Raw genomic sequence first — 16,653 nt, forward strand, 5'->3', positions numbered from 1 at the left:
ATTTGATGTCATTGCTTCTTGACTAAATATTAAAAATTTTTACAAAAATTCCTACTTGTAATTGCAGAGTATAAGAAACAGGTCCTCCTTCTACAGAACAAAGCAAAATAATGAATTGTTTCAATTGTATTCATGATGTCAGCTTCTACTGGCAGTTACTAACATTTCATTTTTTCTCAGAACAAGAACAGTGATTGGCCAGGAAAGCTAGACATTACAAACCACTTCATAACTGTGTTTTTCATTTATATTAAAGTACATATAACTTTTTTTGTATTGCAAATAATTGAATTTTGTATTCATTTCAGTAATAAATTCTCTTTAAAATGATATATACAAGTTTGCATTTTCCATAACGTAACATTTTCTATAAGCATACAAATTTCAAAAACATAAAAATTTACAAAAGTGTCCACAATTTTGGCCACCACTGTATATATATAACGTAATATCCATAAGTTTTTTTTTTTAAAGTCAAGAAATATCAAAGTTATAACTAAAAAATTTTTTAAAGTTTATGTCCAATTAAAATGAAAATACGATCAAAATGATCATTTGCACGGTGAGGACGTAATTCTAGGTTAACGCAACGAGGTTCTAACCCACAAACTTCGGAAGAATGATTTAAGTGCTGGCAACTGTTCAATACCACCTTTAGCTTTATACAGAAGTATGTTTAAATGAAATTACAAAACTTTATTAATTAGTCCAGAAGGACTATTAATTTAGTTTTGGCATTTTGCATTGATTCTCGATAAGCGTCATTTCACTTTTCAAATTGTTGCCACCAAATATTAGAGCCGTGTGTTATATTTAAAGAAATTAAATAATGAAGAATCTGCTCGAATGTGTTGATTTGACTGGTGCAACTGGGTGTTTGTTTAATGTTGAAGGTAACTCTGACTTTCTGTCCAGTATTGTTTGGTTCGACAAGGTACTGTTTCAGCATTCTGGATTATTAAACCGACACAATGCCCATTACAGGTCATTGGAAAACTGCTCGTTGAGACTATTCCAAAGACACCAAGTGCATTGGTCCATGAACATGTGGTGCAGTATCTAAAAGGATTGCTCACTGGGATCTATGTTCCATGAAGGTACATTAAATGAACAAAGGTAGCTCCAAATATTACAGGAGTGACTTTCTAGATGATATTCCCGTCCACATTACGATCTTGTGGTTCCAAAATATCGGAGCCCCTGCACACCAGACAGCTGGAGTGCAAACTCTTCTCAAACATTGTTTTGGACAACAAATTATCAGATATGATGATTGTGTTGAATGGTCTCCCCTTTATCTAATAGGGAGAAAGTTTAATAAACTGGATTGATTTAATCTATAAAATCCAATATGCATTCTGCTTTTGTTGCAAACTGTTTGCTAAGCAAACTAAACTAAGAGAGTCAGAGGATTTTCACACTGACAATATTTAGCCAGTGATTTATCAATACATGAAGTGGGTATAGAATATTTGCAGAACCATAATAAGTAGCATGAGCTGAATACCTTGGCAACAACTGTACAGTTGACAAACAACAGGAATAGTGCTTTGGAAAAAAATTAAAATACAGAAAACAAATCGAAATTTTCTAAAGGAAACAAATGCTGGCAAAAATTGGCCTCATTATTTCACTGCATGTCAATAATTTAACATCATCATTTAGGATATGCTTTCCAAAATGAAGTTATATCTATATTTTCACAAATGACAGTCAATGAAAAATAAAGAAATCGGCAAAAAATACTTCTCAGTAATTCTTGACTGAACACCAGATGCTGGTTATTATTAAAGAGATATTTATATAAAATGTAAATATTGGCATTTGTGATACTAAATGTTCTAAGATTTATTTCTTAGATTCTATCCAATGTCAGACCAAAATAAGGTCTATACAACTATCTGCTAAATTAACTTTTAACAGATTATTAGTTTGATACTCAAGATTTATGAGGCCAAGGATATAACAGCACAAATTTAAATAACAAGAATAGTGGAATGAAAAACAAAATTGGAAATATAACTCATATTGCCCCATTTTTTTTTATCTCGTGCACCTCATTCACTGAATTTTTTTGTTAATGCCACTGCCAAAATATAAATTTCCATCATTCACAGTTAATTAGCTTTTTAGACAGGGCTGTTTATATTTATGGATAATTAAGAGTTGCTGAACATAGAATATTATACATTTCAAGAGCTAAAGTACACTGCATTCTTAACAGTGCTGTGGTAACCATCAATCTTAAACAAAATGAAAAAAATAAGAGACTGTAAAACTTAGCTTTTTATTAACTTTAAAAATTTCAATATCCAGTAAATGAATACTATTAACAAACTTGCCTCATTACCGTGCCTGGACCATTATGAAGTTACAGAAGATCAATAATGATATGCTTACAATGACAGAATTGCATTCACTCAAATAAAAATCACTAATTTTATGACTTAACAGTATTAACTCAAAGTAAATACAACTAAACATCAATTAAGAAATTAAGCATAATGAAACACTTGAATTGCAAGATATGTTAGATGCAGCAAGATCATAAGAAACAGATAAAACTAAATTTAAAACATATTAATTATTTTGATTCAAATAAATGCATGCAACACAGGAGAAACAGAAAAAAAAGGGGGGGCGGAGGAAAACAGTTACTGAAATTGACCAGCAATTTTAGCTGAAATGCTGATATTATTTTTGGCACAGAACTAAAACTGAAATATTACAAATCAATGTTGTTGCAAAAACATTTATTAAACACTCACTAACATATCCTGCCCTTTTTCCTAGAGAAATACAATACTGTACTGGCACAAAACAGCTCATAAATAAAGACTAAAAATTAAAAAATTAACAAGTGTTTGATTGTGATTTAATGTCTATAAATATTTTCATTTTTTAACATTTAATATGGGATAAGTCTCTTTTATACCAAGTTATAAAAAAATACAAATGAAAATTTAATTCCTTATGTGCAATATGGAAACAATACTACTTTTGCACACTTAATATGAAGGGGAAACATTGTTAAAAACAGAGTTGGTCATGTGCTAAGTTTTACAAACTACAAGCCTTTAAACAAGCTCCTGTGAGTTAGAAAACAGATTTAAAACATATTTAACAATAGATATATATATCAAAATACAAGGCTTGGAAACTGCATATAAAAGACTAATTTGTAAACTACGTACAAGGCAAAAACAGAATTTGAAGTAAAAAATATGAGTGCATAAATACATACTTCAGCTGATGATAGCCTAGATAATTCATTCTTGTTACTAAGCTTTCAATAAGCTTCAGTACATACTCAACTAATCATGTACAAAACCAATTACAGATGAAAATAGCTCAATTCTTAATACTGTAAGTACGCCGGGCTCAAAATATTATGAAAGCATTAAATTTCTAGGAAAAATGTATAAAATTATGAAAGTTCAGATTTTCCTAGCAAACATAGTTTATGGATACAAAGGCACATTGTAATAGGGTATGATAATCAGGCAATATTAATTCAACATTTTACACTTTAAAAAAATGCCAACTTAAAATTTGCTTTGTTCGTAAAAAAATATATTCTCTCTGCTACTCCTTTTCTAAAATAGTTTCTTTTTTATGAATTTCATTGCAATTTTACAGAATTTCATTGTAGTGTTCATAGTCTTTCAAACTCAAATGGAAGTTATTAATTTTTTTAATAATACAGATTACACAAATTAAAATTCAGATCTAGTCTGGAGAAAATCGAACTCCCTGAACTAAAAATGTTATGTTTTGTGAAACAAATTGAATTAGATATGGAATGTATGCTATGAACTGCAATGATGCCTCTTTTGCAAATGCTTTCACAGTTAACATTTTCAGAAATAACAGTTAAGCCCCCTAGTACATAGCATTCACTATTCTTGATAGAATGAAGTACGAGGACCCTTCAACAAAATCAACAATCTTTTACATGTTTTCGAACTGATCCACTCGTCGCTTAGTGTTGCCCTTTCGAATTTCACGCAGGGTCTTGTATTTGTCTCGTCCTTGCCTTACATTTTCTTGATGCAAGAGATCGTTCTTAGTTAATTTAGTTTCATCCTTTGAAGATGCAAGTTCTTTGCTTAATTCCTGAAAAAAAGAAATAAAAACTTCAAGCTAACACAATAAAGCTTCAGTCTTACAGATATTAAGTTTTAAAGGTAATTCTGTTCATTATTCAGATAAAATCTAGTCCGGAATTTGTTAAAATTGTATAGTCCGGAATTATTTGTTAAAATTGTATAGTCTGGAATTATTTGTTAAAATTGTAATCTGATGAAAACTTAAATATTCACAACTATGAATTTATGCAATTTGATTTTCATACTTTCCTGAAAAGGCAAACAGGTAAATAAAAAAATCCACAAAATCTCAAAAACCTGAATATACAATCCAAGTAAAGGATCTCTTGCAGAGATGGCTATCGGCATATTTAATACTGTTTAATTATATTCCAGGAAACACTGATCACTTTCAGAGGAATTCATTTTATCAGGAAGTGTAATAACGACATAACAAATATTTTAACTATGCTTGTCTTAACCTGGATCATAATTTTCATTAAACACTAAGGTATTTTTGATGGGGTTTCAAAATTCTTGTTACTTCAGCCGCTGTGAAAACAAATTACAATTACAAGTACAGGTTGAACCATAACTGGCACCTATTCATACAAATTAGGCAAATTAAGTATCCTTTGCTAACTGCCCCTCTTCAGATGAAATTCCGAGGCTCTCCCAAACCATCTTCCCTATCAGCTGGAGCCTATCTCAAGCCTTGAGATAGGCTGAACACAGAATTTAAAGCACATTAACTGATACATCTCTCACATGAACAAAATCACAGCTTTTGAGATAACCTTCAGCCTATCTCAAGAGGACATTTTGAGTGCCTCCTTGCTGCACACACTATATTCTTATAAATATCCATGCCCTCTCCAGGATCTGAACCTTTCAATATGACAGTCAGTGTCACTAACCACTGTTCTACCTGGGTTGCAAACCACAATGACAGTATGGCTGACTTAAAAATCTCGGAGAATACTTAGAATTAGACTCAAAGCAGTTACGAGAAAAAACAAAATTGTAAATACAGGTAAAAAGAAAGCTTCATAGGAACAAGAGTTTTAACATCACAGTTTAAATATTCCCCAAAGCTCACCTGGCTCAGTTACAAATGTTCAGGATATGACCCTTTTGTAACATGATATATCAACCTACTTATCCTACTGTCAACATACTTATAAACATGCAAGAACCATGTTCTGGTCAACTGAACAACTAATTCAACTAATGTGCAAAGGCAAATTTCCTCACGGCCGGGTGTGTCATATAAGAATTGCCATTTTATTCACTCTACCAGTCGGGCATACCACATTTGACTTTTAGATAGAACGTTTAATTAATATTTTTTGTTGCCACTAGATGTAGTTGTATGCCTGTTATAGGGAAGTATGTTTACCTTCATTTCTATGCAATGATTTTTATTTTTCGGTATTTTGTTTCGGAATGAGAGAGATTCCTGGGTGGGTGTTGAGCAATGTAATGTCTCTTTAACTGGGTCATTTGATATAAGCAAACGCACATACTGCTGCATTGAGGTACTTTTTATTTTTGTTATATAGTGGGATAGACCTTCTATCATTAGAGATTTTTTTTAATTACTCTTATATTTTTCCTTTTTTTATTACTCTTGGATTTTTCATGCTTTGAGATGAATATTTTTAATCGTCAGCGAAAGTTATCTTTTTTTAATGGCAATGGCAAATGAAAGCAGTATGCAGTATCTAAATGTAGAATATACACACTGCTCATTCGTTAGTGTTGAGTAATGAAATAGCTTTTACTGTGCCATTTTATATAAACAAATGAACATGTTCTCGATGCTCTGGAATACTTTTATTTTTATTTCATTTTATGGTTATAGTGGAGTAAATAGATGTTCTATCATTAGAGACTTTTTTATTACTCATGAGTTTACTAGCATTAAGGACCAATATTTTGTATCGCTTAGCGAAAAGTTTTTTTTTTAAATGGCAAAATGAAAGTACTATTTGACCATAGAACATATACAAATGCTAAATGAGTCAAATTTGCTGAGTAAAATAGCAGCAGATATTACATTCCTGTGACTAATGCAACGTTCGACTTTAGAAAACATTGCTTACTTTTTGTTGTTTGCTTGTTGAATTTTTATGAAAGACAGTTTTAATATTTTTTAATTTTAATTGTGTGTTGAGTTAAATAAAATCTGCGATAGTTTGGATATTTTCCCATATATATTTATTTGTGGGACAAGGGGAAAATTATATTACTCTAGCATGAGTATTTTATTAAAATTTTTAAGGAAAATATAATAATAATAAAGGCTTAAAATTAATTCTGACGACTACATGAATGTTCTCATAATGTACCCAAAATTGAAAAAAATTGGATGACAAATTTCATTTATAAAATTTTTTTTTCCAAAGTTAGGCTTAGCAGCGTAAATTGGCTGTCTCCACAGGACGACACATCCGGTTAATGCACCGTCCCAAGAGAATGCTTCAATAACAGAGGTGCTCGTCGCGAACGGGTTAATCTTTTAGGATAAACTGGTAAATTATTTCATTTCACTACTTGTTGAATTGCAGAGATCGATGAACAAAATAAAACTCATAGAAGAATTGAAGTCAGGAAATGATTGGCAAATTACTGCCACTTCTGTCGCCTAATGAAATTTCTGGTTAGAGGCAAGATCAAAGCAATTTCAAAATACTTTTCTGAAAATTAATAATTGTGATAATTTTAAAAACTACTCAAACAATTAATTACTCTGCAAATAGCAGAAACAAAACTTAAATATAAACTTTTCCCACAGAATTCTCCATTTTCAAAAGCTTGAATATTTCAAACTATAATATGAAGTTTAAATCTTCTCACAATTTTTCTAACAGGCTTATGAAATGGAAACTCAGAATATCTATTGTAGACATCTTATGCCAATTCAGAAAATTTAATATTCATGTGTTCAAGATTTTCGACTTTATAACCAAAAATCTTAGCACAACTGAATGATATATCACTGAGTACGCCATTAAAAATTAAAACACAATCAATTTATAACATTAAAAATACAGTATATATCAAAGCTAATTCTCATTTTAAAGGCAATATAGATTTTTTAAAAAAGAGGCTTCATGTTTGAAAAAGCTTACATGAGAAATAAATACAACAGAATATATTTTACTTTTAGCTGATCTTGTAGATGTTTTTCCTTTGAAACTTGAGTAATCCTTTCTTCTTCTGGTCTTGGCAAATTAATTGAATCATCACGCGACAACTCTGCACCTAAACAGAACAAATTTACAATTAACATTATCATTTTACATAAAAAAGTAACAAAGAAAAGTAAAAATATAATATATATAACAAGTTTTTACTTATCTTCCAATTATTTCACTTCTACACCGATTTGAAATTTAATAATAGAACTCGAACATACAAAGCTACTACTCATCGACTTTAATTGAAATGTTCATTAAAAATTATTTTTAAAAAGACAGTATAATTTTCAGAACACAAATTTCATTCTTTTCAGTATTTAAATGACAGATGGGCAATTACTACGCACTAAGACCAGCTCCAACCATAGATGATACAAACAGCTATGAATTTTTGAATGGCTATGAACCATAAATAACAATTAAACAAAATATATCATTTTCTAACTTAATACCATGGTTATTTATATATGGTGGAAAAGTTCAATGATCACCTAAAGCACCAAAAATTCTGTAACCAAAGCTGCTAAACATAGTAATTAAATCATTTCAGTCAAAAGTATTAAATAAATCATTTTCATAAATTTATCCTTTAAAAATTTATATAACTACTCTGAAAAAGTATGTACAATGGCCTCATCTTCATTTAGTAAAACCTCTACATACCAAATTCTCCATTCACCATGTCATCATTTTCTTCATGTTCATCTTCTTGTATGTTAAGGTGCTGAGGCGTTGTTGCATCCAGCAATGCTGCTGCAGCTTCCTGTTGTCTACGACGAGCTTCTTCAACTTCTTCCTGCAACTTTCTTGTCTCTTCATCCTTCAAGTTCACTTCCTCCTGGATTCGCTGGACTTCTTGCTGTTTTAGCATGATAGCTTCAGCCTGGTGGAAAAGAAAGTTACATTTAATTGAAAGCTAAAGTCGCATGTAAAATAACATAACAGGTATTTATCTTACCAATCTTGCTTTCTCTTCAGCTTCCATTGCTTTATCATTTTCAAGTTTCTTCAACATCTCTTCCAATTCATTTTGTTTTGATTCTAATTCAGCCTTCGACTGCTGCACTTGGCGTAACTGTTCTTCCAGACGGCGAATGCTTTCTTGAGCTTCCAAAAGTTCTGCAAAAGTTTAATATAAAAATTAACATCTTACAAAAACAATATAACAACCATATAAAATAAAAGTTTTATAGAATCTGGAGTACGAAATTTATTAACGCATGCACATTTTTAATACCTCAAAACAACTGCCCCCAAAAACCAGGATGTAAGACACGATTCAGCTACAATGTAAAATTAGGGGAAAATGCATATAAAATATGCACCAGGACAAGTAAAATACTAAATTCATATGTTCACAATACTGCCATTGTTTATTTCTAAACAGCTGAAAATGTTAAATAATTGATTGGACATTGATTATGAACAAAATAATTTGTTCATAATAAATGTTCATCAATTTGATGATACATTGTCTTGGGAACTACAGCTCACCCCAGGCATAACAGATATATTTGAACCATGCTACAGAGGAACTTTTAAAGAAAGCGAAAATTTGGTTTGATGTATTTAAAGATTCATTACCTCCAATCAGGTAAGACAAAACTGATTTTAACACTTGATGAAACAAAAGACTGATTAGCATTGCATCTCCCAAAATATTAAAAAATCATTAATGATTACCTGCAATTATTAAATTTCTTTTGTTTCTCAGTTTGAATTAATTTTACATGATAAAGCATTAAAAGTCACGGTTCATAACTGTTACTCTATATACGCATATCCATCTAAAACACATTTATAAGAATGAATAATCATTTTTAACATAAGAATAAAATACCAGAAATCAACAACAAAAAATATTGATAAATATACCTCTAATTTTTGTTTAACTTCCAAACGTGAAAATAATCCAATTTTATGTTGATGTGACGCAGGTTGTAGGAAAAATTTTATCTACATTTTGTTCCAAAACTGAAAAGGCTCCACCACTGTATCCTCTATAGTTTGTGCAAATAAAATTTATTTGACACATAGCAGCTTTGATATCCACTGAGCTAGGGAGTTTGCTTTCCACATGTTGCACACATGCTGTTTCTATAATATTTTCATCATCATAAAAAAAAGCTTTGATGATTTCTTGTTTTTGTTTTATGCCAGAGTATCTTCATCGCTCGGATTTATGCATGTAACATCATCATAAGCGCATAGTTAGGAAAACTACATATCACATTCTGAAAATACTGAAAAGCCATTCTTCCCCCCCCCAGCTACTTAGTGATATGCAGAACTTTGTTTGCATTATTTTCCCCTTCAACAACCTGTGCTTGACTTGCATACCAAAAAATCTAATTCTGTTATAAGACAGACATTTTAAACTGATATTTCATTCGCAAGTGAAACATAAACCGACTCCAAACGTCTCAGCTAAACAAAATGTTTAATGTTTATCTGAGACAAGAAAACAATCCATTCTAAGTTTTGATATCTGGGTGTGCATTCAATCAAAAGCAGAAACTTTTGGATTTGGAACCATAATTTCTTCCTTCCACATTCGTAACTCTTCAAATAATTTCAGCTTCATTCTTGACCTGTGATTACTTTTATAGAAAACATGAAGAATTTTTAGTTTTCAACTATCTTGGCTTTTGAGATTTTGAAATGTTTCAAAATATAAAATACTGCAATACTTGTCATTCATGCTGGCACACACAAAAAGAGTGATCTACACTTATGACAATTTTCTGCCAGATAAATTCGATTTTCAAATTTTAACAGCTGATCTATAACAATCTAAAACAGTTTTTTACTTCCTTGTATAGGTAAGATACATCATCCCAAACACTTTTTTCCCATTTCTTATCTAATTTGAGAAAACTTCCCAATACTCTTGATGATTTTGTTTGACAGCGAAAGGAACCTGAAAAAAAACCACAGAATTCATACAAGTTCTTTGACTCAAAGTTCAGAGACACTATATAAGTGTTTTAACCCCTTAACTGCCGCGGGCGTATATATACGCCTTGATCAGCCGATGTGTTAACTGCTCCGGGCGTATATATACGCCCTTCCAAAATACTATCTTTTGCTTTGTGCTGCTACCCGCAAAATTATTCATAAAGCTTTGGAATGCAACACTACAATGACCTTGACAAAGTATGCGAAGAACGATACTACTTCAGAGAAGTGTGGAGAAAAATTAGAGGGATGTGTCTAAAGAGGTGAAAGTAATGACTGCGCGTTATTGGCTGGTGTTGTTTGAGTAAAATGTATTTTTTTTATTCTGTGTCCTGTCCTCCGTTTTCGTTTACTTTTTGTAGTAGGTTGCAGGAATAAAGAAATATACAACGGATGTTTCAAACCCATTTATCTTTTTTGAATTATTTTTTGATGAACTGCTTGTGGTTCATATTGTTACTGAAACTAATCATTTTGTAGACTAGTATATATGAGCCAACACCTTGCAAACGAAAAACCAAGAACAAAATCATGGCATTCAACCAGTTCTAGGCATACTGATTTCACAAGAAATAACACTGAAGCCTGATATTACACTTTACTGGTCTAAAAATGACTTGATCGAAACTCCATTTTAGGGATCTTTTTTATTATAAAAACATTTTTATTATACTTGCATCTTTTTATTATACTTTTACTCAAAACATTAAATTTTGTGCATTCATTTTTTTTTTCTTTTTTTTTATTTTATGAAAGTAAAGTTTTTAGAAAGTAAAACTTGCCCTTATTCCCCCCCCCAATACATCGCATAACTACGCTCGCCTGTGTGTGTGTGTGGGGGGGAGGGAACCATTGCACAGGGAAATGAATCTTGTAAGTTTTCCGCAGCAGTTAAGGGGTTAAGATATGTTTATTGCATGTCTCAATTTTCTAAGAATTGACTGTTACATACAATCTAAAACAGCTCGTTTTTTAACGGCGATTAAAATATCTTCCTTGTATAGGTAAGATACAACATCCCAAACACTTTCTTCCCATTTCTTATCTAATTTGAGAAAACTTCCCAATATACTCTTGATGATTTTGTTTGACAGCGTAAGGAACCTGAAAAAACCACAGAATTCATACAAGTTCTTTGACTCAAAGTTCAGAGACACTATATAAGTGTTTTAAGATATGTTTATTGCATGTCTCAATTTTCTAAGAATTGACTGTTATATAACTGCCACGCAAAATCTTTGTTTAGGATTTATTAGACAGATAAGGTGGAGATAGAACAGTAACAACGGCATCTTTTGCTATCACAATAACCTAAATAAGAATGGTTTGATGATGTTTTTTACTATTCACTATTACAGAAGTTTTGGAAAATAAATTATGAAAAATACAAAAAAGTTTCAATCAATTATAACCATAAAGTTTGCAGTATCAAATTTTCATACACTTAAGAAGTTTGCTATAGCCACAGTTCTTATACATTTAGTGAAATCGAGGAGAAAGGTGTTATATCTGGGGGTTCATAATACTGATCAATGTAGTGAGGTTTGACTATATATATCAACTGGATATTAAAGCTTTGTTTGTTAATGGACACTGAAATATGATATTCCCATGTTATTATAAATATAAATTTATTGTTATGTTATTATAAGTACAAATATTACTGTTATAAAATCTAGGATAAGATACAGTACAGAAGTTCCCTATACAAAAAATGTTCATTGCAATTTTACAATATATGCTGTTATATGAACAAGAAAAAAAAAAGGTGTAACGAAGGTTTATAAAAAAGTGTAAGGTTCCATCCCACATGAACCCATAGTTTTGTCAGTTAAAACTGAATTAATGACAGAATTTATCTCATGATTCAAAAGGAACAAAATAGCAAGAAGCAAAGATATCAGTCTATGTTGCTGTACACAAAATACAGATTTATAGATATCTTGATTATTAGCTCAGACATAAATCAGACTAATTTCCAAAGCATCTGTCATACTGTTAAAGCTTGTAGCATTGCTAAAAGCCCAGCAGAATTTCATGTAACATAAAAGATGAAAAACTTCACCAAATTAATCCCTTTCTGCTATAAAATCTTCTAGACATTCACCTATGCATTGAAAATCAATTTTTATAACTATAATTTTTTTTTAAATATACCTTGGCTACCAATCTTTAACATTTTTAAATCGACAATGAACCTCTTATGCAGCTTCTCTTGGCTAGTAACTCTGGTATCTACCACTTCAAAACCAAAACTATCCTCATTATTATGCATCTAAACAGCACAACATTACTACTGATTAATACATAATTTGCTGGCAAAACTAAACTATTAGTACATTACGTACAAGATGAAAGATCTTACCATAAGCCAGTCTTTTTCTCTTACAAAATCTTTCCCAAGCATTCGTCTTTGCAATTTTAATATTTCTTTTATAACTTTGTCGAGCTTCTTTATAACACAGTATGGCTGTATGCCTTTCCTCTTGATCTCGCAATTTTTGAAATCGACGACTGAGAGCTCTTACTTTTTTTCTTTCCTTTGATAATGCCTTGGACCACCAGTTCAAATTTAGATTCCTTTCATAATTACTAGTTTAAACAGTACATTATTACAATCAATGTTAATAAATACTTCAGTTCAATAAAACTTTGTTTAGTGGGTGATAAAAATAAGAATTCTTCAAGAAAAAGTACAAGTACAGTCATGCCCCTGCATGTAAAAATTCAGCATTGAAGATTTCAATTATTTCTATACTGACTTTTTAAAATATCAAAAAATAATCCATTTGGATGTTACAGAACACAGTCATAATGAATTTTTTGCAAGCTAAACACGCCTAGATCTATCTTCTGATTGCACTTTTCAGTCAGCAGAAATATAGTTAGGCAATTCAACTAGTGTTTCATTGTTTATGGAGTGATGTGATAGACAATACACTGTTTACGTAACGCCTTAACAGAAATAGTGATAACACAATACAATGACAGAAATAATTACTTTTGACATTTTTTCAAACAACATGATACTAAATTTTTTTCACCATTCTACTGGCTCATAAAAATTAGGCTAAAACTTTTGAAACTTAATTTCATGTATAACACATACACACACGAAGAAAATGTATATTGTAACCTGCATTATTGGACGTATAAACTTTGTTTTATATCTATATACAAAGCACCAACCTCGAAATTAAAAAAAAAAAAAAAAAATTAGAAAAAAAAAGGGGGGGATTTCCAGTAGGTTCTTGCTATTTAAAATAATTGGATTGGATTATTGTAATTTGGCACAAAACCTGTCAAGGTTATCTGTGCCAACAAATGGTAACAATGCAATTAATCATTTGTAAAAGCTTCCACCTTAGGTAAGAGACAGATTACAGTCTATGATAAGAGCTGATATCTTTTAAAAAAACAGGTTAGTCTATTATAAAAGCCAATATCTTTTAAAAACAGAAACAAATTACGATGATGTGCTTTTCCAATTAAATTTTTTAAGTCCAGTTCTGAACTATTAAAATGTTTTTGGTGAAAATAATTAAAACTCTGGCATTCCACCAAGATATGATGGACTGTCAGATCTGCGTTGCAGTTTGGGCAGCTGGGATTCTCTTCTCCCTTCAGAAGATACTCATGGGTCAGGCGACAATGACCAATTCTCAGTCGAGTCAAGAGGACATCTTCCTTTCTATTAGCCATACATGGCCAGTATCCAATGGTGGGTTTTACATTCCTCAGCTTGTTGTATACTCTGTCATCCCATTGCTTCTGCCATTTGCTGAGGATTTTGCTTTTGACAAACCCTTTGATGTCTGCTAGTGGAATCTGAAGATTGTACATTATGGTTGCAGTTTCAGCTGCAATATCTGCTAATTCATTCCCCTTAATGGCAACATGTCCAGGGATCCACGAATATAAAATCTGGTATCCCCGAATTTTTAAAGAATGATTCAACTTTAGGATTCTGATTGCAACTGGATGAGTACATTGAGCGTGATTTTTCATGATGACATTAAGGCACTCATGGAATCTGTGTAGATAATAAATTTTACGTACTTTTTGTTTTGAAAGGTAAGTCAAAGCCAGATGGATTGCAGTAAGCACAGAGCAAACTGTATGTAATCGAACCTCTACTATTGTTTTTTCTGTGACGAAAGCAACGCCAACATGATCCTGGGATTTTGATCCGTCTGTGTATAGAGGGATATATTTCCTATATTTGTTTCTATGTTGAAAATAAATCTGCTTGTAGATGATTTCATTAGTTTGCGATTTATTTCAGTGTCGAAAAGTATCCAGAGAATGGATTCTCCAATCCTCCCAGGGAGGAATTCCAAAAAAAAATCCTCCATCTGTATATCTATATTAGACAACTTATACTCCTCCACCAAAGCACTCATCCGCAAGCCGAAAGATGGGACACATGATGGTCGTGCCTGATATAAACGGGAGTATTGGTCATTAAGCAATATTGACCGCGTAGAATTTTCGGTTTGTGATAAGACTCAATTCTATTGAGAGAAGTCTGCAATTTACATTAGATGTCTTTCAGGTCTTCTCCCTGGCAACTGACTTGCAGGTCATCGACATAGAGCATACCCTGGACTGCTGGAGGCAGTTGTTTTAAAATAGAGTTAATTTTTATACTAAATAATGTAACACTTAATACACTTCCTTGCGGAACACCCTCTTCTTGATGGAACATGTCAGAAAGTGTATCGCCTATCTTCACATGAAACTTCCGATCCTGTAGGAAATGTTTGATGAATATCGGCATGTTTCCTTGTAAACCATTGTTATATAGGTCATGAAGGATACCGTATCTCCAGGTGGTATCATAGGTTTTCTCTATATCAAAGAAAATGGAAACATAATGATTTCTTCTAACGAACGCTCTACAGATACCTGCTTCTAAGAGTAGGATATTATCGATAGTTGCTCTTCCTTTTCTAAAACCGTTCTGATAAGGGGTGATACAATTATTTGTCTCTAAATAATAAACCAGACGAGTGTTGACCATGTTTTCAAAGAGTTTGCAGAGGCAGCTAGTAAGGGCGATGGGACGGTAATTCGACGGATTAGTAGGGTCTTTTCCCGGTTTAACAATGGGGATGACAAAAGCTATTTTCCAGGTATTTGGAAAGACTTGTTCCTTCCATACTCTATTAAAGAGAAAGAGGATGGTTGCCAATGACTTGGAAGGAAGATGTTTCAGCATAAGATAGGCAATATCTTCTGGACCAGGACATGAATTTTTTATCTGCAACAGAGCTCTTTTCAGTTCAAGCACAGTAAAATCCTGATTATATGGTTCAGTATTGGGAGAGATGAAATTAATTAGTTGTTTTTCAACGCATTTTTTTTTGCGGAAAGAAATTCAAGAGGGTAGTTACTACTGTGTGAGACAGCTGAGAAACTCTGTCCAATAACGTTGGCAATTTCTTCCCTACTAGTAACTGTTTCACCACTTGTCTTTAAAATGGAAAGTGTGTGCTCTTTGTAGATACCGGACGCTTTCCGGACTCTTTCCCACACCTTCTTACTCGAAGTTGAAGAGCTAATCGAAGACACATACGAGATCCAAGAATTGACTTTTCCTTCGCACCTGCCGAGCTTTTGCTTTAGCCCTTTTGAATATTACGAGATTTGATTCTGAAGGATATCGCCGAAAAATGCTCCAAGATTTCCTTTGTTTTCTGATGGCGTCCTGGCATTCAGGATTCCACCAAGGCTTTGGGTATTTTGGCTGTTTTACCGACGTTTTTGGTATACATATATCAGCTGCTTGAATAATTTTGTCTGTAATGTTCTTCACAGCCTGATCAATGTGCACATTCTTTATTATTTCTTCAGTAAAAAGAGCATAATGTAAGAAAGAGTCCCAGTCGGCTTTGTCCAACAAAAAGCGTGGTGTTCTAGGTATAAACACACTCCTATTTCCTGTAATACTTATGATAATAGGAAAATGATCACTATTATATAGATAATTCTCGAGATTAAAGAAACAAAAAGCTATTTAAAAAGAACTCTAAATTATTGACATAATTTCACTTTATCATGCAATATCCACCAATTATTAAAATCACTTCTGTTCCAAAGATATTCGAGTTAAGATGCTGAGTTTATTAGATGGCAATTTGTGTATTACAAATAGTGACATCAGTTTTAAACTTTTCAAATAAAATAATAACTAATAATTAATTCACTAATAAATCCTAAAATACTTGAAAATTAATACTATAATTAAACTACTTACATAATTTTGAAATTTATTTTTTAATTTTTTCATAAAATATTTACAATTACGTTCTTAACCAACATCTCTTACAAACAACTCTTCTAACTCTTTTTTGTTTCATATTGTGCAATAACAGTGTTTCAATTACATTTACAAGTTTGTA

General features: G+C 31.8%; 1 protein-coding gene across 1 annotated transcript in view; it reads right to left on the bottom strand.

Moving 5' to 3' along the window:
* Positions 1-2,268: 2,268 nt before the first annotated feature.
* The window catches only part of Moe (moesin), a 56,354-nt gene continuing 41,969 nt past the window's right edge, over positions 2,269-16,653 (bottom strand). Inside the window, exons 12-15 of the mRNA XM_035373521.2 lie at positions 8,250-8,410; positions 7,955-8,174; positions 7,255-7,355; positions 2,269-4,116 (exon numbers count right to left, since the gene is read on the bottom strand). Coding sequence (XP_035229412.1) covers positions 3,952-4,116; positions 7,255-7,355; positions 7,955-8,174; positions 8,250-8,410 — 647 coding nt within the window. The 3' untranslated portion in view covers positions 2,269-3,951. The remainder of the gene's footprint in view (positions 4,117-7,254; positions 7,356-7,954; positions 8,175-8,249; positions 8,411-16,653) is intronic.

The sequence above is a fragment of the Stegodyphus dumicola genome, chromosome 2 (assembly GCF_044657685.1).
Source record: "Stegodyphus dumicola isolate Sdum_Otavi_A_Nest chromosome 2, ASM4465768v1".
NCBI lineage: Eukaryota > Metazoa > Arthropoda > Arachnida > Araneae > Eresidae > Stegodyphus > Stegodyphus dumicola.